Source organism: Chrysochloris asiatica, unplaced genomic scaffold (assembly GCF_000296735.1).
Source record: "Chrysochloris asiatica unplaced genomic scaffold, ChrAsi1.0 scaffold00076, whole genome shotgun sequence".
Classification (NCBI taxonomy): Eukaryota; Metazoa; Chordata; class Mammalia; order Afrosoricida; family Chrysochloridae; genus Chrysochloris; species Chrysochloris asiatica.
The window spans coordinates 11,420,615-11,443,133 of NW_006408594.1; the positions used below are offsets into that span (position 1 = coordinate 11,420,615).

At 42.6% G+C, this 22,519-nt stretch overlaps 1 protein-coding gene across 1 annotated transcript in view; it reads left to right on the forward strand.

Annotated features, from left to right (window-relative positions):
- Positions 1-236: 236 nt before the first annotated feature.
- Positions 237-22,519, forward strand: part of BPIFC (BPI fold containing family C) — a 51,327-nt gene continuing 29,044 nt past the window's right edge. The window contains exons 1-7 of the mRNA XM_006865241.1: positions 237-360; positions 7,409-7,529; positions 13,539-13,667; positions 15,101-15,256; positions 15,375-15,438; positions 18,792-18,852; positions 22,139-22,230. Of these exons, the coding sequence (XP_006865303.1) occupies positions 237-360; positions 7,409-7,529; positions 13,539-13,667; positions 15,101-15,256; positions 15,375-15,438; positions 18,792-18,852; positions 22,139-22,230 (747 nt within the window). The remainder of the gene's footprint in view (positions 361-7,408; positions 7,530-13,538; positions 13,668-15,100; positions 15,257-15,374; positions 15,439-18,791; positions 18,853-22,138; positions 22,231-22,519) is intronic.

Sequence of the window (22,519 nt, forward strand, 5' to 3'; positions counted from 1 at the left end):
TTAGAATCATCTGTGTATGACTGACTCACTCTCCAGTCTGTGGGAAGCAGAGGTCAAGAGCCATAAATAGGTCTAGAGCATGTTCTGGGATGTTCAGTAGATGATGGAAGGATGGATGGATGGATGCCATTCTGGAAGTGAGCAGTGAAAATGAGAAAGTCTTGAATTGATGGATAAAATTGACTAATAAGAAAGTCAAGAATAATAAAAGTGTCATAAATATTGGTTAATTGCAGATGTATACAAAGATGGTCCAAGTCCTCTGGGGTTGTTTCTTCCTATGGAATCTCAACATTGCATCTTCCAAGATTATCTACCCTGGAATCAAGGCAAGAGTTACTCAGCGGGCACTGGACTATGGTAAGTTGGGTGCATTCAGAAGCCAAGGTGGGGTCTACAACTTGAAACCCAGAAGCTCATAACTTGGGGTGTCTCATGACTCAGACAAACTCTACTAGAGGTAATGCCATCCCTACTGTGGGGTGAAGGAATCCTGAGTGGTGTAAATGGTTTGCACTTGGCTACAAACCTAAAGGCTTGTTGTTCAGACCCATCCAGTGGCATTGTGGAAGAAAAGCCTAGCAATTTACTTCTGTAAAAACTGCAGCCAAGAAAATCCTCTGGAACAATTCTGATCTCTAACACATGGAGTTGCATGAGTTGGCATTGACTCAACAGCAACAGATTTTGTTGTTTTGGGGTTTTATTTTGTGGTATGATCCAATCACTTTCGTGGAAGCTAGGCCAACCAGCTTTTGGATAACTCATTGTCTTTTCCCCAGTTCCTCATCTGGCACAGGGAATGTAAAATTAAGCCATCGAGCACAATTGTTTAGTGAACTGTGATGTGTGTAGAAAAAGAAACCTCAGAAATATATTTATGTATATATATATGGAGCTCTGGTAGCGTAGTGGTTACGAATCGGGCTGCAAACCTTAAGGTCAGCAGTTCGAAACAGTTCGAAACTACCAGCTGCTCCGCGGGAGAAAGATGAGGCTTTCTACTCCCGTAAAGATTTACACCCTCGGAAACCCTGTACAGGGTCGCTATGGGTCGGAACCGACTCGACGGCACTTAACAACAACAACAATATATATATATATATGAATCTATATGGGACTTGTTATTGTGTGTGACATCAAGTCACTTCCAAGAGATAGATCACAAATATAAGGTTGTTGTTAAATACCATTGAGTTAGGTCCGACTCAGGGTTTCCAAGGAACGGCTGGTGAGTTTGAACCACCGGCATTGTGGTTCAAATCGACCTTGAGGTCAAGTGTTTATCCTATGGCGCTACACAAGAGTCCCACAAACACATATATATATGTTGTTGTTAAGTGCCATCGAGTCGATTCCAACCCATAGCGACCCTGTAGAGGGCTTCCAAGGAGCAGCTGGTGAACTTGAACCACCGACCTTGCAGTTCAAATGACGTTGCAGTCTGACGTATTAGCCCACAACGCCACACCAGGACTCCTATATATGTATATATATAAATATTCGATTATCCTCATTATTTGCAGAGTCCATATTTGCAAATGCACTTAATTGCTCAAATTTGTCATCCTAAAATCAATACTTGCAATGTTGTTGCAGATGTGCACATGTGCAGTGTGGCAGAGTTAGAGTCTCTAAAGCCCCTACCCCTCCACCTCCATTCCCAGCTGAGGTCAAACAAAGCAGTGCTCCACATTCAGCTCTCCAACTGCCAACGTGTGTCTTTTTCAGGGTCTGTTTACTGGCACGTTTTGGGTTTTTGTTTTTTTTTTTACATCCTTTGTGGTCTTTGTTGATAATTTCATTATTTAAAATGTCCCCAAACATAGTGCTGATGTACTCTTTCCTAGAGTCCCTAAGCACAAGGAGACAGGGTAGTGCTTTATGAAGAAAATAAATGCTAGATGGCTAGGTGTTAGAGAAGTCTGCTTCAAACATGAGTTACGCTGCTGTTTACCATGAGTCTAAGGTTCATGAATCAAAATTACAAGGGTGAGTAAAAACTGATCTGCACTCTGGTTATATTAAAACACCTGCCCACATCCTCAGCTGATGACAACATTAAGCATGCACGTGAAATGATTCTGTCGAATAGGTGAGTGACTGTGGGTTATTTGGCAAATCAGTCCCAAATCAGCCATGGTTCTGCCTGGGAAATAATCCACGACAGACTTGAGTTTCAAAAAGATGGGTACCGAAACAGCTCATGGAAGAGCATAACCAGAAGTGTCTGGACATCTGCAAGCAAAATTTGGACCAGTACTCTAAGGAAGATAAAAGTTCCTTTCAAAAAACCGTTACTAGTGACAAGACCTGGATTCATCCCTACGAACCTGAAACTAAACAGCAGAGTATGGAATGGAAACATCCTCAACTGCTGACCCAAAAAAGTTCAAAAGTCAGCCATCAGCTAGAAATTAATGCTTACAGTTTTCTGGGATTTTCAAGGGCCCAATATTGGAACATTATCCGGAAAAAGGTTCAACAATCAACAGTGCTCATTACAATGAGATGCTCACTGAAGAGCTGAAGCCTAGACTTCGGATAAAACATAGAGGACTGCTATGCAAGGGCATTGTGATCTTGTATGACAATGCCTGTCCACACATCTCTGCCCACATTGTTAACACTCTACAAACCCTCTGTTATGACGTGCTAAAGCATCTTCCCTACAATCCATCAGACTTTCACCTGAAAGCAGACCTTCGAGGACAAAGACTCACCTTTAATGAAGACATGAAGACAGTGATGCATTTGTAGCTTGGAGCTCAATCTAAAAGATACTTTTTAATAAGGAAATGCAAAAGTGTGGTGAGCAATGGTCAAAGCATATTGAAAAGTGAGGAGGTTATATCGAAAAAGTGAACTTGGACATTGGATACCCAAATGGTGAGGGGGGGGGGGACTACAAAGGCAAGAAGTGACTGGCTTACAAGCTTTCAAGAGGGAATCTAGAGCTAGGGGGGCATGGAGGAAGGCAGAATCTCCAGTGAGTACTATCCAATCTGTCTAGGTGGAGCTGATGAAATGAAATACAGATGGGTAACTCGTGATATCATGATACTGTAGTGAATAATGGTTATCAGGAATGATTATGAGGGTTGGAAGTGCAAAGGTAGACGTTTTGTATCAAGGAAGGGAGCGATTATTTCTCCAGTCTAGGAGCGGAGGTCTCTAGGACCATCAACGGAGAAGAGCCAAGAGCGGGACCCTACCCAGAGAACCAGAGATCCCTGAGATGGAGACAGAGACGATGACGTGGAGTGATGAAGTGGCTGGGGACTTTGGATCCAGAGAGGGAGAGGGCCGAAGACTGAGGGGAAAGGGGGGAGGGTAAGGGGTGGGTTTCTAGGATATACCCTTTGGTTGGTTGATGATGCATGAAGGGGATTGGAACCATGGCAATGAAATGATATACGATGGAATAAATGTAAAACTAAAGTTCTCTCATGTAAACATGTAAACTATCATATAATTCACAATAAAACATAAAAAAAGTTGATTACAGTAAATTCTACAGCCATAGTGCAGATAATTTTTGACTCACCCTCATACAAGCTAAATAAGGTGTCTTTGAACAGAAACATACTTAAAGCCAAGTTATGTAATCATCTGTTCAATAGATATAGTTACTCTATTGAGGGTTACTTCATTGATATACTGATCTGCATAGACATGTTAAGTGTCATCAAGTTGGTACCAACTCATAATGATCCAATGCACAACAGAACGAAACACTGCCCAGTCCTGGGCCAACCTCACAATCGTTGCTATGCTTGAGCCCATTGCTGCTACCACTGTGCCAACCCATCTCTTTTGGGGTCTTACTCTTTTTCACTGACCTTACCAAGCATGATGTCCTTCTTCAGGGACTGATTCCTCCTGATAATATGTCTGAAGTATGATAAACAAAGTCTGGCCATCTTGGCTTCTAAGAAATATTCTGGCTGTACTTCTTCCAACACAGATTGGTTTCTTTTGACAGTTTGTGGTACTTCTAATATTCTTCTCCAACACCATTACTTAAACGCATCAATTCTTCTATGGTCTTCTTTATTCATTGTCCAACTTTCACATGCATATGAGGTTACTGAAAACACCATAGTTTGGGTCAGGCACACCTTAGTTCTCAAATTGACATCTTCCCTCTCCAATGCTTTAAAGAGGTCGTGTGCAACAGATTTTCGTTATGCAATATGTAGTTTGATTTCTTGACTGCTACTTCTGAGTGGTGATGGTTGATCTGAACAAAATGAAGTAGATGACATCTTCAATTTTTTCTTCATTTATGTGGATGTTGTTTCTTGGTCCTGTGGTGAGGATTTTTGTTTTCTTTACATGGAGTTTTAACCCAATGGAAGGCTGTAGTCTTTGATCTTCATTAGTAAGTATTTTAAGTCCTCTTTGCTTTTGGCAAGCAAGGTTGTATCAACTGCATATTGCAAGTTGTTGTTCTTCTTGTTGTTAGCTGTTGTGGTATTAGCCTTAACTCATGGCAACCCCATACACAACAGGATCAGACTGCTGTGATCCATTGGCTTTCTAATGGCTGATTTGGGAAGTGGGTCATCAAGCTTTCTTTCTTAATTCATCTCATTCTGAAAGCTTTCAGAGATCTGGACAGCGTCACAGGAGAACATTAACCTCTGACACACAGGTGGTGGCTGCTTTTAAAGGACATTGGCTGGAAATCAAGCCTGGGCTTTCTGCTTGGAAGGCTAGAATTCTACACCACTGCTTCCTTTCAGGACTCCCGGTGTGGCTCTGACGGATCAACACTGGACTGCAAACCACAAGGTTGGCAGTTCAAACCCACCAGCTGCTCCTTGGAAATGCTATACAGGGTGGACACTGAGTCGGAACCAACTTAACGGCACTTAATAACAACAACAACCCAGGTTGGGAAATAAATGAATTAATACACATGAAGCATTTAGAATATAGGAACTGACAATAGCAAATGCCCAATCAATGTTGGCTCTGGTAGCGTAGTGGTTACGAATCGGGCTGCAAACCTTAAGGTCAGCGGTTCGAAACTACCAGCCGCTCCGCGGGAGAAAGATGAGGCTTTCTACTCCCGTAAAGATTTACACCCTCGGAAACCCTGTACAGGGTCGCTATGGGTCGGACCCGACTCGACAGCACTTAACAACAACAACAACAACAATCAATGTTGGCTAGTGTTATTTTCACATGTGTGAACAGACCTGTCCAGTTACTATTGGTCCCAGGTTACAAATGAGAATTGTGAAAAACAGAGAGATTGTGTAAATTGCACAGTCACACAAGTTAATGAATGAAAATGAGGGGATTCAGGCACAAGTTATCTGATTATACCTTTGGTTCTGTTTTTACTCCTTTATAGTAAATAAAGCACATCCTGTGTTATAATATCGTTCATGGCACAGAAGAGGAAACCATCTACTTGTCATCTCCAGCAAAAGGCAGAATAAGTGGAAATGAACTTAAGTTGCAAAGAAGGGTATCAAGGTAGAATTCCAGTACAATTCCAGTAAGAGACAAAGGTTAAAATGGAAAGATCCATTGTTACCACTGTATAAGGTCCTTTTCTCATGCTCTTTAATGAGGAAGAGAGGGCTGTTTATCCCCACAAGTTCAGAGAAAAATTTCCCATGGCACTATAATAAAAAGCCTGGCAAGTTATAATAGAATCACATGAAAACAATGGTTCTCAACATGTTTGGAATCCTAGGATGCTTTGGGACTCCTGGTATGGTGCTGTAGGCTCAGCACTGGACTGTGAACCACAAGGTCAGCTGTTCAAACCCTCCACCTGCTCCTTGGCAATCCTATCCAGGGTCACTGAGAGTCAGAACTGACTCGATGGCACTTCAGAATAGCAACAGAATGCTTGGAGAAGTTCATGAAAATGGGGATGCTCTCCCATAAAATGTGAGACATGCAAACACACACACACACACACACACACATCGCTCTGTCGTGGTCATTCATTGCAATTTCAGGGAGCTCAGAAGTTTTCTGAGACCCATGGTTCTCAGGACAAAAGATCCTGAAGGAAACGGGAAGAAATGAAGTGTGTTCTAGAATTGGTCATTTCACACAGAGTCTCGAGCTTCCACCACTGGATCCCCCAGTTGTTTAGTTGTGTGACTTGGGGCAGAATTATTCTCTCTGAGACTCAGGTTTCTCATCTGTAAAATGTAGATAGTGAAAATTAGATTCATCATAGAATACTTTGTACTTTTGCTAGCACACTGTGCTGTGATCAAGTCTTTTAGCGGTAGTTACACAAGGAGCTCTGGTAGCGTAGTGGTTACGAATCGGGCTGCAAACCTTAAGGTCAGCGGTTCGAAACTACCAGCTGCTCCGCGGGAGAAAGATGAGGCTTTCTACTCCCGTAAAGATTTACACCCTCGGAAACCCTATACAGGGTCGCTATGGGTCGGAACCGACTCGATGGCACACAACAACAACAACAACACAATGAGAATCTCCCATACTCGCTCTGTGGTCTGGAGCAAGTTACTTATACTTACTGTCATAGATTGAATGATGTCCCCCCAAAACACGTGTGAACTTGGCTAGATTATGATTCTCAGTGGTGTGGCAATTATGTGATGATTCGCCATGATGAGATCTGATGTGATAAACTGATGAGAGGATGAAAGGTGGGCTGCAATGCCCTTAATCCCATCACAGCCTTGATCTGATGTAAGGGAGTTTCCCAGGGGTGTGGCCTGCAAAACCTTTTATCTTACAAAGATGAAAGGAGAGAGAACTGAGCAGAGAATGAGGGACTTACCACCACCAATGGAGTCCTGGTGTGGCACTATGGGTTAATGCACTGGACAGTAAGGTCAGTTTGAAACACAAGGTCGGTGGTTCAAGTTCACCAGCCGCTCCTTGGAAGTTCTAGATAGGGTTTCTATGAGTCAGAACCAACTCGATGGGACTTAACAACAACAACAACTACTACTACCATCAAGAAAGAAGATTTAAAAGTAGACTGTGTCCTTTGGATCTGGGGTCTATGTACTGTGAAGCTTCTAGATCCAGGAGAAGATTGCTGCCAAGATACATGGAGATTTCCAAGGAATCCTGGGCTTACAGATGCTGAAAGGAGCCAGCGCTTTGCATTTGGTCTTCCAGCCTCCTAAACTATAAGAGAATAAATTTCTGTTTATTAAAGCCATCTCTTTGTGGTATTTCTATTATAGTCACACAAGATCACTAAGACACTTAATGAAGATGAAATTTTTTCATCTTTAGAGCAGAGACAATAATACCTACTTTGCAGAGTTGCTGTCTTCTAAGTGCCTGAGAGAATAGAATGCCTTACTCAATAAATGGTGCTTGTGTAGTTAATATTATTATATCATGACCATCCTTGTTACTACCAACCGACATGTCTTTGTTTCCTTCCCAGGTGTTCAAGCTGGAATGGGGACAATTGAGCAAATGATCATGGAAAAGAGCATCCCAGATTTAAAAGGTTCCGAGTCTCTAGAATTTCTAAAGGTTGATTATGTAAACTACAATTTTTCAAAGTAAGTAAACTAGGAGAGCCTCTTTAGCAGTGACATTAATCTTTTAAATCTCAGGGTCATAGGGCCTGGTAAAATACCTAGATCTGCAGAGCATAAGTTAGCCTTTGGTAAAGGCTTCTCAGCTGGTTGATTGACATCATCAAGAACCCAAGAAAGAAGGGTCATGTGATTGACAGACAGTGGTGTTTGAGTCAGAATATTGAGTCTAAATTGTCGCTTGGTTGCATATTCACTGTGTGTCCCTTACATATGTGCTCTGAGATTCAATGTCCTCACCTCTCAGGAGGACATTCTAATTCAACACAGATATCCACTGGGGCCATCTTGTCCTTGGGTTCTAAATGGAATTCTTCATTCTATCTCTACCACTTACTCCCATAACCTTGGATACAGAATTCAAACATTACCTTTCAATAAGAAATCTAGGCTCACCAGGTCTTTTCTAATCTTAGTAATTTAGTTAGGATTTCAGCAGTTTTAGGAATGGCTCACAGGGTACATAGTCTATGCATTGAGTTGTCTAGAATCTCCCCACCCCACCTGCCCCTTGTCACACATTCTCCTTCTTCCTCTCTGTAGCAACAAAAATTTCTTTTCCTGGTATCCTGCAATTCAGTTCTGTTCATCCTTAAGCATCAAACTATTTTTGTTTCTACCCTAAATGCTTTTCAACATAATTTTCCAATTAGTAAAGTTCTCTTTCTAAAAAGAATTCTGTTGACAGTTGGAATCTTTCCTATGTGGTTACGAATCAGGCTGCTAACCTGAAGGTCGGCAGTTCAAAACTACCAGCCGTTCCACAGGAGAAAGATGAGTCTTTCTGCTCCCATAAAGATTTACAACCTCAGAAACACTATGCAGGGTCACTATGAGTCGGAACCGACTCCACGATACTTAACAACAACAATAGTCCTGGCATGGTGCTGTGGGTTAATGCGCTGGACTACAAAGTCAGTCTGAACTGCAAGGTCAGCAGTTCAAGTTAATCAGTTATGCCTTAGGAACCCCATACAGAGTCGCTATGGGTCAGAACCAACTCGATGGCACTTAACAACAATAGTAATAAATCAAATGTAAACATTATCAGGAAAAATCAAATGAGATTCCTATTGGAGAGTAAGAACACTTAGTCTGTTAAATTAAAAACAAAGAAATTTATTGAGGGTAATACCATTTACCAACTGGGGAGACACAGGGAAGAGAAGATTCTACCAAGTCCTCTGAACATGAAAGGACAAGTGTGCTTTTATAGTAAAGATGGTGATGAAAAGCACCTGGTGCTCAGATGGTCATGTGATGTTGCTTATTGGCATAGTGGTGAACATTTTCATTTACTTTATGTTGAAGTGTAATCCATATTGAAGGCTGTAGTTCTTGGTATTCATCAGTAATGTTTCAAGTCAAGCAAGGTTTGAGGACTAAGGTGCGCCTGACCCAAGCCATGGTGTTTTCAGTAACCTCATATGCATGTAAAAGTTGGACAGTAAATAAGGAAGACCGTAGAAGAATTGCTGCTTTTGAGTTATGGTGTTGAAGGAAAATATTGAAAGTGCCATGGGCTGTCAAAAGAACCAATAGATCAGTGTTGGAAGAAGTGCAGCCAGAGTGCGCCTTGGAGTCCAGGATAGCCAGACTTTGTCTCTCATACTTTGGACATATTGTCAGGATGGACCTGTCTCTGGAGAATGATATCATGTTTGGTAAGGTGGAGGGTCAGAGAAAAAGATGAAGACTCCAAGCAAGACAGATTGACAAAGTGGCATCAATGGACTCAAACATGGCAACAATTGTGAGGTTGGCCCAGGACCAGGCGGTGTTTCATTCTGTTGTGCATAGGGTCACTATGCAGTCAGTACTGACTCAATGGCATCTAACAACAACAAGGTAGTGGCATCTGCATCTCACAGGTTGTTAATGAATCTTCCTCTAGTCCTAATGCCTCACTCTTTCTTCTCAGCTCCTCAGGGTATGTGCTCAGCATACAGATTGAATAAGTATGGTGAAAAGATACAACACTAATGCACACCTTTCCTGACCTTAAGCCATACAGTGTCCCCTCATTCTCTTCTAATGACTGTCCCTTGCTCTATGTACTGGTTCTGCATGAGCACAGATTAATCTTCCGGAATTCTTCACAATGTTATCCATAATTTGTTATGATTCAACAGTCAAATACCTTTGCATAGTCAATAAAATGCAGGTAAACATTTTCTTGGTATTCTCTGCTTTCAGCCAAGATCCATCTGATATAAACAATGGTATCCCTCGTTAGCATGTGCTCACTAACTAATGGTATCAAGGAGGAAATCCAAGCTGCATTGAATGCATTGGGATAAACAAGGTTCTAGGAATTAATGGAACCCTATTGAAATGATTCAGCAAACAGATGCAGGACTGGAGGTGCTCATTCGTCTAAGCCAAGAAATTTACTAGTTGGCCAACCAACTGGAAGATCTCTATATTCATATTTCCAATAGAAATAATTCAACAATATCCTTAGCATCACACACGAGTCATTTTTTGCGGAAGATTATTCACAATTGTTGCAGTAGTATATTGATAGGGAACTGGCAGAAATTCAAGACAGAGTCACAAGAGGACATAGAACAAAAGATATCATTGCTGATATCAGCTGGATCTTAGCTGAAAGCAGAGAATACGTCCCCACCTCCCCATGAGTAATACTTTCTCTGAGTAATTGAATCAAAGAGACTAAGTGTCTTGCCCAAGGTTGCACAGTGAACACAAAACTTGGATCCAGGTCAAGTGAACAATGCATGAAATGGCAAAACCTAATGGTTAAGTGCACAGTTTGAGGAAGGTTCCAGATCTGGTTCTACTGCTTGAATGTGACTTCAGCCAAGTTCTTCATCTTTCCATCTTTAAATTGAAGAATGCAAAACAGCAATTACCTCAAATAAGTTATCATAACACATGTAGGCATTTATCTACTGGGATTACATGCAACCCATATCCTTTTGGTTACCTATCTGATAGTCTAAAGCAGACGTAGGAAATGTCAGGCCCATGAGTCAGATAAGGCTGTAGAACTCATTTGGTCTGGCTCAAGACAACCGCAATTCCAACCATCACATTTGATGTTGTTGTTAAGTGTCATTGAGGAGTTCCAATTCATAGAGACCCTGTATAGGGTTTCCTAGGAGCAGCTGGTGAGTTTGAACCGCTGAAGTTGTGGTTGAAAGTGACTGCAGTCCAGCGCATTAACCCACAGCACCACACCAGGACTCCAACCCTATATATTTTTGTTGTTGTTAGGTGCCATCGAGTTGGTACCGATGACTCTATGCACAGTGACTCTGCACATAGTGACTCTATGCACTGCAGAATGAAACACTGTCCGATCCTGGGCCAGCCTCACCATTGTTGCCACGCTTGAGCCCATTGATGCTGACACTTGGCCAATCCATCTCACTGGGGGTCTTCCTCTTTTTCTCTGACCCTCCACCTTACCAAACATGATATCCTTCTCCAGTGACTGGTCCCTCCTGACAATATGTCCAAAGTATGAGAGACTAAGTTTGGCCATCCTGGCCTCCAAGGAGCACTCTGACTGCACTTCTTCCAAAACGGATCTGTTGGTTCTTTTGGAAGCCCATGCCACTTTTAATATTCTCCTCCAACACCATAATTCAAAAGCATCAGTTCTTCTATGATCTTCCTTATTCACTGTCCAGCTTTCGCATGCATATGAGGCTATTGAAAATATGAGGCTTGGATCAGGCGCACCTTAGTCCTCAAGCTGACATCTTTGCTCTTCAACACTTTAAAAAGGCTTGTGCACCAGATTTGCCTAATGCAATATGTCATTTGATTTCTTGACTGCTGCTTCCATGAGTGTTGATAGTTGATGCAAGAAAAATGAAGTCCTTAACAACTTCAATCTTTTCTCCATTGATAAGAATGTTGTTTATTGGTCCAGTGGTGAGGATTTTTGTTTTCTTGACATTGAGATGCAACCCAAACCAAAGGTTGTGGTCTTTGATCTTCATCAATAAATGTTTTAAACCCTCTGCACTTTTTGAAAGCAAAGTTGTATCATCTGAGTATCGCAGGTTGTTAATGAGTCTTCCTCCAATTCTGATGCCATGTTTTTCTTCAATAACCCAGCTTCGCGGATTATTTGCTCAGCATACAGGTTGAATAAGTATGGTGTAAGAATCTAACCCTGCCGACCCTATATTGGTGGTGGTGGTTATGTGCCATGGAGTTGGTTCCAACTCACAGCGACCCTGTGCAGGGTTTCCAAGGCTGTAAATTTCTTTAAATCTGAAAGCCTCATCTTTCTCCCATGGAACAGCTGGTAATTTCAAACTGCTGACCTTGTGATTCACAGCCCAATTCGTAACCACTACGCTACCAGAGCTCCTTGCCCACCCTATATTGTTATTGTTGTTGTCAAGTTCCGTCGAGTCGATTCTGACCCATACTGACCCTGTATAGGGTTTCCAAGGAGCAGCTGGTGAGCTTGAACCATCGACCTTGCAGTTCAAATGGCTTTGCAGTCTGGTGCATTAACCCACAGCACCACACCAGGACTCCTACCCTATATTGTTGTTGTTGTTGTTGTTAAGTGCCATCGAGTCGGGTCCGACCCATAGCGACCCTGTACAGGGTTTCCGAGGGTGTAAATCTTTACGGGAGTAGAAAGCCTCATCTTTCTCCCGCGGAGCAGCTGGTAGTTTCGAACCGCTGACCTTAAGGGGTGAGTTAATTAAATGTTTGACCAGATATAGCAGGCTAATTTTAAGTTGATAATTTTGTATAGCCTATGAATATTATAAATTTTGGCATAAAAAAGGTTCCCAACCTCTGGTCTAGAGAATCCAAGATGAAGTTTACTGTTTAAAAGTAAGTTTCCCAGTGGCTAGGGGTAGGATTGCTGGCATTTACTTGGCATATAAACCAAACATATTGCAATATGGATGACACTCCTCTTGAAAAATAGCTGTCCCATTCAAAATACAGCTGAAGGGAAAAAAATGAGGGTGACAAAATTGTATCTTTTCGTCTTTAACTCCTGGTGTGGTACTGTAGGATAAACACTGAATTGCAAACCACAAGGTTAGCAGTTCAACCCCACCAGCTGCTTCTTGGAAACCATACACAGGGTCATTATGAGTCGGAACCAACTTGAAAGCACTTCACCACAACAATAACATAAAGAATCAGATTATTTTACTATCTGAAAATTTATTCTGGGTGGTGGTGTGCCATCTAGTCAGTTCTGACTCACAGCAAGGCTGCACAGAGTTTCCGAGGCTGTAACTCTTTACGGGAGCAGAAAGCCTCATCTTTCTCCCTCAGAACCACTGGTAGTTTTGAACTGCTGACCTTGAGATTAACAGCCCTATTCGTAACCACTATGCTACCAGAATTTATTAATTTATTCTTGCACATGTTCATTTCCTTAATTTATTCTTGCACATGTTCATTTCTCCTCCTTATTTGACAAAAGGAGCTTCTTGTCAAAGCCATGGGGGAAGAATAAGGCAGTGCACAGAAACAACACTGAAAACATCAAGTGGGAGGTCCACCTCATTTCCTTGATAGCTGACATGCTCTAGTCCATCCTGCAAATGTCATGCCTGCCTTCTCACTGAGCTTCCCTCTCACCCTTGTTGACCTTCTACATCATCAAACATGATGTCCTCCTTCAGCAATTGATCCTTTCAATGACATTTCCAAAGCAAGCAAGTTGAACAGTGTTCTGTTGTGACCCATAAGGCTTTCATGAGCTAATTTTCTTCTGAAGTCTGTCTTAATCTGGAAGCTCTGCTGAACCCTGTCCACCAGAGGTGACCCTGCTGATGTTTGAATCACCAATTGTATAGCGTTCAACACCACAGTGCCGCACAAACCACCACAGTACAACCAACTGATAGGTGATGGTGATGGTGATGCTTTTTCTGTAGGAATTCAGACCATCTATAGCCGTGTTTCCGATGTGCTACAAGAGTTTCACTAACTCCTCTGTTTCTTGTTTTACAGCATAAAAATCAAGGCCTTTTCCCTTCCCAATACCTCATTGGCCTTTGTGCCTGGAGAAGGAGTCAAAGTGCTCACCAATCACGGCATGGCCAACATCAGCACCGACTGGGAAGTCAGGTCTCCGTTTTTGTGAGTACCCCACTGTAGTCTGCTCCTGTACTGGGAAGACACGGAGCGCAGTGAGAAATGGATCAACTAGTCAACGTTTTAGACATTAAACCTCTTTCCCTGAGTTATTAACAATCCTTGTCCAAGAGCATTATTGTTTGTCAGGAGAGAGTTATAGGTGGGAATCAACTCGGTGGCAGTGGGCTTGATTTTGGGTATCATTGCTTTAAGGAGCTCTGGTGGTTCAGTGGTTAAGTGCTCATCTGCTAAGCAGAAGGTCAGGGGTTCAAACCCATCAGCCACTCCACGGGAGAAAGATGGGATCATCTGTTTTTGAAAAGCTGGGTATTGTTTCTAAGTGCCATGGAGTCGGTTCCAATGCATAGTGACTCTGTATAGCGCTTCCAAGGAGTGGCTGGTGAGTTTGAACTGCCGACCTTGTAGCTCAAAACAATCTCGTGGTCCAGTGCTTACCTTACTGTACCAAACAAAGACGACAGCCTTGGAAACCCATGGGACAGTTCTCCTCTGTCCCAGAAGGTTGCTATGAGTCAGAATAGATTCAACAGCAGTGGGTTTGGGAGTTGTCACTCTGGTGGTTCTGAAAAGCATGCTTCCCTTAAACAACTGATCAAAATATCATTTAAATTTTTCAGAGCTAAAGGTCCCTGACTGTCAGAGCAGCAGAGATGGGCCTCCTCATTCCAGTTACACTCACTCAACACACTTCCCTATCTGTGCTTTTGCTGCTGGTGGTGATTGACTTTGAGTAAATTCCAACTCATGGCGACCCCAGGGCTGCCGAGTAGAACAGGTTCATAGAGCATTAAGGCTGTGACCTTTCTCAGGCAGATCACCAGACCTGCCTCCCAAGGAGCCACTGGGTAGGTTTGAACATCCAACCACTCAGCTAGTAATGGAATGATGAATCTTTCGTGTCACCCCATAAACCATGCATGAGAATGAATGTGTTCATTCCATATTCACTGCGTCATCAACCAATATAGTGTGTACTTACACTGGGTCAGACCTAGAGCTGAGTAGATGAGTATGACAGTACACAGTCCAATCCCTCAAGGAGTTCACAGACTACCTTTAAGAGTCACTGGCCCCATTCAGGAGCCGACCTTACTTCTGACTTGCTCTCTCCAGACAAATATTGTGTATGTTTGTATACAGAGCTCCGTGTATGTTCATCCACCACCTGGGCCAAAGCACTCTGGATGGAATAATCTTGGGGTCCCTGGAGCTGTCATTCTTTACAGATTCATTCATAACTTCCTTTGTCCAGTAAACCTTCATTCAGCTCCCACTCTAAGCCACACCAAGTTGTAGGTGATGGGGATCCAGAGGGAACCATGACAAAGTCCCTGCCCTCAAGGAGTTTAGATTCTGTGGGTAATCAAGGAATCAAGAACGAACAAGGGGTAACCTTGCACCTTTTCTCTGAACAGCCAAGATGCAGGAGGAGCTGATCTGTTTCTCTCTGGGGCCTTCTTCACGGGTATCCTTATCCTGACCCGGAATAAATTTGGTCACCCAATCATTTTGCTCCAAGACTGCCGCACTCAAGTGAGCCATGCTCAAGTATCATTCTCTGGAGAGCTCAGGTGAGTGTGTGCACCTTGGTGGGCGAGTCTGGAGCTGGATTCACAGGCAGTTCCTGGGGGAGATTTAGAACATGCAGATTGTGAGAAAGCGCCTTTATCTAAATTATTTTTCCCGTAGTGTCCTGTATAACTCCTTTGCAGAGCCTATGGAGAAACCCATTTTAAAGAACTTAAATGAAATGGTAAGTCTTTAGAGATTAGACAGTTACGGGGACTGCCATACAACACCATCTATAAAATGTCATCAGTAATAGTTCTACCAGCCTTTAATCAAAACCTTTATTGATCACCTACTGTATGCCAGGCACCATCCTAGGCATTTTCACACACAGTAAGTGGCCTTTGTAACTTAATAGTAGTTTCTTAAGTACCTACTGTGTGCCAACATTGTGGTAGGTACAAGGGATGTGTCGTTGCTAAGTGCTGTCAAGCCAGTTCCAACTCATAGGGTTCCAACACTGTACAGGGTTGCCAAGGAGCAGCTGGTGGGTTTGAACTGCTGACCTCATGGCTCACAGTTTCACATGGCTCACTGGCTCACAGTCCAGTGTTTATCTTACAGTGCCACACCAGGAGTCCATAGAGATGAATAAAACAACATCCCTTCTAGGATAGGCAAGCAATTGACAATCTTATCTATTATTTGCCTATTGCATACCCAGCTTTGGGATAGGATCTTTTGATGATATAAAAGAAGAATAAACTTATCTACTATTTAGGAAAAACAAACTCAGGCTAATGAAGAAATCGCTGAATGGGTACCTCACTTTAGTACATCAGGCACTCGAAAGAAGAAAGATACCGCAATCTGCTTCTGTAAAGATTTACAGCCTTAGACATCCTAAGGGGCAGTTCCATGCTGCCTTATATGTGAGTTAGAGTTGACTCAACAGCATTGGGTTTGGGTGCATTGGTCTTTCTCCTTCCTCGCCTAGCAAGTGCTGAGGGCCAGTGAATGTGCATATTAGAGAGTGACGGTTTAAAAGAATGTACTGTTGCTAGAAGTGACTGGCTTACAAGCTTTCAAGAGGGAGCCTAGATCCAAAAGGCGCAGAGGAAGGTAGGATCTCCACTGAGTAGTAGCCAATCTGTCTGGGCGGGGCTAACGAAAGGAGATGGGGATAGGTCCCTTGTGGTACAATGGTGAATAATTGTTATTAGCACTGACTTCGAGGGTTGGAAATGCAAAGGTGGATGTTTTGTAGCAAAAGGAGGGGAGTGATTGACTTTGCAGTCCAGGAGCTGAGGTCCCTGGAACCATCAAGGGAGAAAAGCAGAATGCGAGACCCTACCCAGAGAAGCAGTGATGCCAGAAATGGAGGCAGAGAGACCATGATGTGGAGTAGCTGGGGACTTCAGACCCAGAGAGGGAGAGGGGCTGTATGCTGATGACCAGCAGGCAGGCCCTTTGGTTGTTTGATGATGCATGGAGGGGATTATAACAGACGATAGGATGAATGTAAAGCTAATGTTCTCCCATGTAAACTATCACATAATTCACAATAAAACATTTGAAAAACGAATATACTGTCACCTCCAAGAACCACACATTCTTTGTTTGGAAGGAGGTGTGGTTCTTTGGCCTCAGACAGGAAGCCAACGCTTTAGGTCATAAGCACTCGATTGATAACCAAAAATGTTGGTGGTTCAAACCTACCCATCGCATGCCCCCAGAGAAAGATCTAGTGATCTGTGGGGCAGTTCTACTCTGTCACATGGGGTTGCTATGAGTCAGAACCAACTCAACACACAGCCAATAGAGTTAGCCTTAGCGAGAACCGCTGCTTTGATTCTGTAATTCTCTAGAAGGTAAAAGACTCACATGACCCAATTAGGACAGAGTGAAACTGATCCACATGCTTACTAAAGACTCAGACCACAGCTGTCCAGGTATGCCAATTCAGACTTCAAATTCTAGTCATATAACTTCACGCAACTGTTTAATCTCTACACTTCCGTTTCCCCATCTGTAAGTAGGAGACAGCTGTTGTTAAGTGCCGTGGATTCGATTCCAACCCATAGAGACACTGTATAGAGACACCCATAGAGACACTCTGAGGAGAGGCCATACCACCGACCTTGCGGTTCAAACAACTTTGCAGTCCAGTAGCACCTGCCTTTTAAGGTTGTAATGGGGATGAAATGATGTTAAAACAATAGCTAATATTTGTTGACTGCTTCCTATGAGCTGGCCAGTTTTCCATGGATTACCTCCATTTCCACTCTCAGCAGTCGAACTAGGCAGTTAGAATTATAATTTCCTTGTTACCAATGAGAAAACTGAAGACATAGAGCACAACTTGTCAAGGGATTCAACCCTAGTTTGCCAGACTCTGCTCCTAGCCTCTACGGTGTTACGTGCTTAACATCACACGGGGCACAGAGCAGGTACATCAAAGTTGATGGTCTTCACCCCTCTGTACCGACTCTGACTCGTGGCAACCCCATGTGCATCAGAATAGAACCGAACTCCACAGGGCTGTCAATGGCTGGCTGATTGTTTGGAATTAGATTGCCAGATCTTTCTTTCAAGGTACCTCTGGGTGGAATCGAACCACTAACCTTTCTGTTAGCAGCCAAGTGCATCTGCTGGTGTTTTTAACGGCCATCAAGTCAGACTCTATTCATAACGACATCACAGTAAAGCTGTTCCATATGGAAGTAGATTGTCAGGATATTTCTTCCGTGGAGCTACTGGTGGATTCAAACCACCAACCTTTAGGTTAACAACGGACTGCAAACTGCTTGCAACATGCAGGCTCTTTATTCACCCTTTAAACACTGGACTGTGAGCCACAAGATCAGCAGCGGTTCAAAGCCACCAGCTGTTCCTTGGAAACCCTGTACAGGGTCCCTATGAGCCAGAATTGACTCAATGGCATTTAAAAGCAAAGACATTGTTTAATCTGCAGCGACTAATTTTCCGATTTCAAATGGAGGAAACTATAAAATGGGATCTCAGACTAGTGCAGGAGAGGAGAGGCACCTGGTCTGAACACTCTGGGCTGGGCGTGGAGACAGGAGACAGCTGGCACACCCCACAGTGGGGAAAGGGACAGTCTTCAGCAGCAGGTTCCTCAGCTGTGACAACAGTTGCGTGGACTGGAACACGTGTCCTGTCATGCCACAGAGAGAAAAGCAAAGGACTAGCTCTTTCATGAAGCTAACAGGGTGTCATCCTAGTCACCATGAAGATTAGTCAGCATTCAATGATATGCTACTCACCCATAAGTAATTTAAGGAAAATTCTTGATGACCAAAGGGAGACTACTCATCTTGTAACCAGATGGCCTTTGTTTGTAGGGTCTAAGGCCATAAATGGACTCCTGGTATGGTGCTGTAGGATAAGCACTGGACTGCTAACCACAAGGTTGGCAGTTCAAACCTACCAGCTGCTCTTTGGAAACCCTAGATGGGGTCACTATGAGTCAGAACCAACTTAATGGCATTTAACAACAACAACAAAGACCATAAATTGGGGTTGTTAGTACAAGATGATAACCTGCTTTTGTTTTTCTTTTTTTTTTTTGGCAAGCTCTGTCCCATGATCACCGGTGAGGTTGAAGAGCTAAATGTTAATCTCAGTATGCTGGAGGGTGAGTCTTAGAACTATCTCTCTCTTCTGAATGGTTCCCTTCCCACCTTCAAATGTTGGTGGTCTCTAGGTTCCCTTTCAGTGCAGCACAGCTCTGCTGCCCATTCAGGGAACAAAGACCAGGACCAGAGACCATGACGAGATGCTTTGCCCTCTGCAAATGAGAGCCACAGGAAGGTGTCTCGGGAGGGCATGCTCTGGGCAGAGGTCATGCTCTTTTCTACTACAAACCACCTTCAGATCCAGCTGCATGTTCACTGCAGGAAAGTGTGACTACTGGGGACAAAGAAATGAATAAAAAATAAACTTGCATAATCACATTATCCTGAGAATTAAACCCTCACAAACTTTAATTCCAGCTCTGACATAAAATTCATCCTGTTCAGAATGATTAATGCTAATCTATCCAGGCTATTGCTCTACCCTAATCCTTTCAGTGGTTCCTTGCTGTCTTTATAATTAAGTCCTGATGTGGTGCTGTGGGTTAATGCGATGGACTGCTAGTTCGGCTTGAACCACAAGGTCAGAGGTTCAGGCTCACCAGCCACTCCTCGGAAACCCTATACAGGGTCACTGTGAGTCGGAACTGACTCCACAGCATTTAACAACACAACAACGAGGGCTTTAACATGGTCTAAAGACTCACCCTGCTCTGGCTCCTCTCCCGGCTTCATCTTGTATCGCCAATAACATCTCTTGCCTTTCCCCTCTGCCTGGGAGAACTTTGTCTACCCCCTCTACTCACTTATTCATTTCAAAGATATTTACTGACGGCCTATTTCTGTGCCAGCAATATGCTCTGGCCCTCACCTTTCTCTTGTTCTGTTCACTCCTCTTTCTCTTTGAAAACTCAGCCCAACCATAATCTCTTTGAAGAGATTACCTGACAGCCTGCACCTCAAAAAGTCACACCTCTCCTGTGTTCACATGATCTTTTGGAAGCATCTCTCTCTCTCTCTGCAATTCCTCTATTCATTCACCCGTGATATGTGGAGTACTTGTAGTAGGCGGGGCTCTGATCTGGGCCTCGGGAAGCAACAGTAAACCTAAGAGACAAAAATTCCTGCCTTCTTGGCACTAGTGGAGAAGACAACCAACAAGGAAGATAAATAGGTAAAATCCAAGAAGAAAAATAATCGCAGGGAAGGAAGTGGGAGAAGTTTTCTTTTGGGATACTGTGACCAGGAAAGTTATCATTGAGGAGGTGACATCAGAATAAGGACTTGAAGGAAGTAGGGAATGAACCTCCCCTAGATCTGAAGGAAAAACATTCCAGGTAGAAGAACCCACAAGTGCATAGACCCAGAAGCAGGAGCATGCCCAGTTAGGAACTGGGAGGAGAGCGAGTGAGAAGGAAAGTAGTCAGAAGTGATATCAGATAGGGAAAGGACATGGTTAGAACTTCATGGTCCTATTGTAATTTAGTGCCGACAAGTCAATTCCGACCCATGGCGACCCTGTATAGGGTTTCCAAGGAGCAGCTGGTGAGCTTGAACCGCCAACCTTGCAGTTCAAACGTCTTTGCAGTCTGGCACATTAACCCACAGCACCACACCCGGACTTTCATGGTTCTCTAGGCCATTGCAAAGAATGTTTCTTCTTTGAGCGAGATAGGAAGCTTTTGAAGAGTTCTGAGCAACGATTGGCATGATCTGACTTGCATTCAGCTGTGTGGATCATAAAAACTATGGATAACATTGCAAAGAATATGTATTTCAGAACACTTCATTGTGCTCACAAGGAACCTATACACAGACCAAGAGATAGTTGTTCAACCAGAACAAGGGGACCTGAATAGTTTAAAATAAGGAAGATGTGCATTGGGGCTGTCTTTCACTACACTTAACCAATCAATATACTGAACAGATATTCTGAGAAGCTGGATTATATGAAGAAGAATTTGGCATTAGGATTGGAGGAAGACTTGTTAACAGCCTGCCATATGCATATGACACAAACTTGCTTGCTGGAGGGGAAGAAGATTAAATACTTACTGATGAAGATCAAAGACTACAGCCTTCAATATGGATAGCATACTCAGACCACAGTTGTCCAGGTGTGCCAATTCAGATTTCAAATTCTGAAAATGAAAGAAAATGAAAATTCTTATAACCAGACTAATAAATAACATCATGATAAATGGAGAAAAGATTGAAGTTGTCAGAGACTTTTACTGGTTGGATCCACAATCAATGCTCAAGGAAACAGCAGTCAAGAAATTAAACAACATATCATATTAGGCAAATGTGCTGCAAAAGGACAAAGATGTCACTTTGAAGGCTATGGTGGGCCTGTCCCAAGCCATGGTATTTTCAGTCACCTCACATGCTTGTGAAAATTGAACAGTGTGAATTAGGAAAACTGTACAAGAATTGACACATTCAAATTATGGTGTTGGAGAAGATTATTAAAAGTACCAAGAACTGCCAGGAGATCAAACAAATTTGTTTTGAAAGAAGTACAGTCAGAACGCTCCTTAGAAGCTGGGATGGTGAACCATGGTCTCTCATACTTCGGAAATGTTATCAGGAGGGAGCGATCCTTGGAGAAGACCGTCATGCTTGGTAAAGTGGGAGGTCAGTGAAAACAAGGAAGACTCCCAACAAGATGGATTGGCACAGTGGCAGCTGCAATGGGTTCAAGCCTAACAATAGTTGTGAGGATGGTGCAGGGCTGGCAGTGTTCCATTCTGTTGTCGCTGTGAAACAGAATCGACTTGAAAGTACCAAACAATTCTCTATCTTCCTCTCATTCACTCTCTCTTTATTTAATACACACATACACATCTCTTTTTTGTATTTCTAATTACAACAGTAATGCATACTTACTGTAAAAACAAAAAAAGTTCTAACTGCATCTATAACATAGAACTTGAAATCTTCCATTATACCAACCCAATATATATAGCTTAGTGTTGGTAAGGGATTTTGTGTTAATTTTTTTTTTTTTTTTAATTTGCACGTATGTGTATCCTAAGAGCATATACGAGGTGCTTCAAATAGTGTGTGGAAAAAAAAGGAATTGAAAGATAATGGAAAAATTTCCCTGAATTTTTGAAGCCTCCTTGTGTTCCAAACGTTTACTTGTGCTTCTCAATGTTTTTTACTAATTTCTTTTGACTTACCCATTTTTCCTGAGTTTTCAAATGTTCACAGGTATTATTTAATGAAAGGGAAAATTGCTACTTTAAATAGAGGATTAATAATAGTACCACGGACAGACATTATTTATGTATTTTTCTATGCTTTTAATGAATATAGCCTTTCTTTTTCCCCTTGGTTGTTTAGTTCTAACCAAGATCAACAACTATACTGTCCTGGATTATTCCCTAATCGATTCTCCAGAAATTACTGAGAACTACATTGACCTGGACTTGAAGGTAACAATTATCAAATCGTCTTCCTCACAGTCATTGGTATTTGGGGAGTAAATACGTGCAAAAGGAAAGAAACATACATACTCTTCAAATCATTTTATTTCCTTTAAAGGAATCCCTTCATGTTCATGCTCTTTCAGAAGACTCTTGTTGAAAATTTTCTTGATTGGTAAATGATTACTTAGACTGCACAACTTATATCTGCCTTCTTCATGAGAATCGTTTTGAGGATAGGAAGCAGCAAGAATGGTCTGAATATATTAGAATTTGATATATAAGTAGATTCCACATG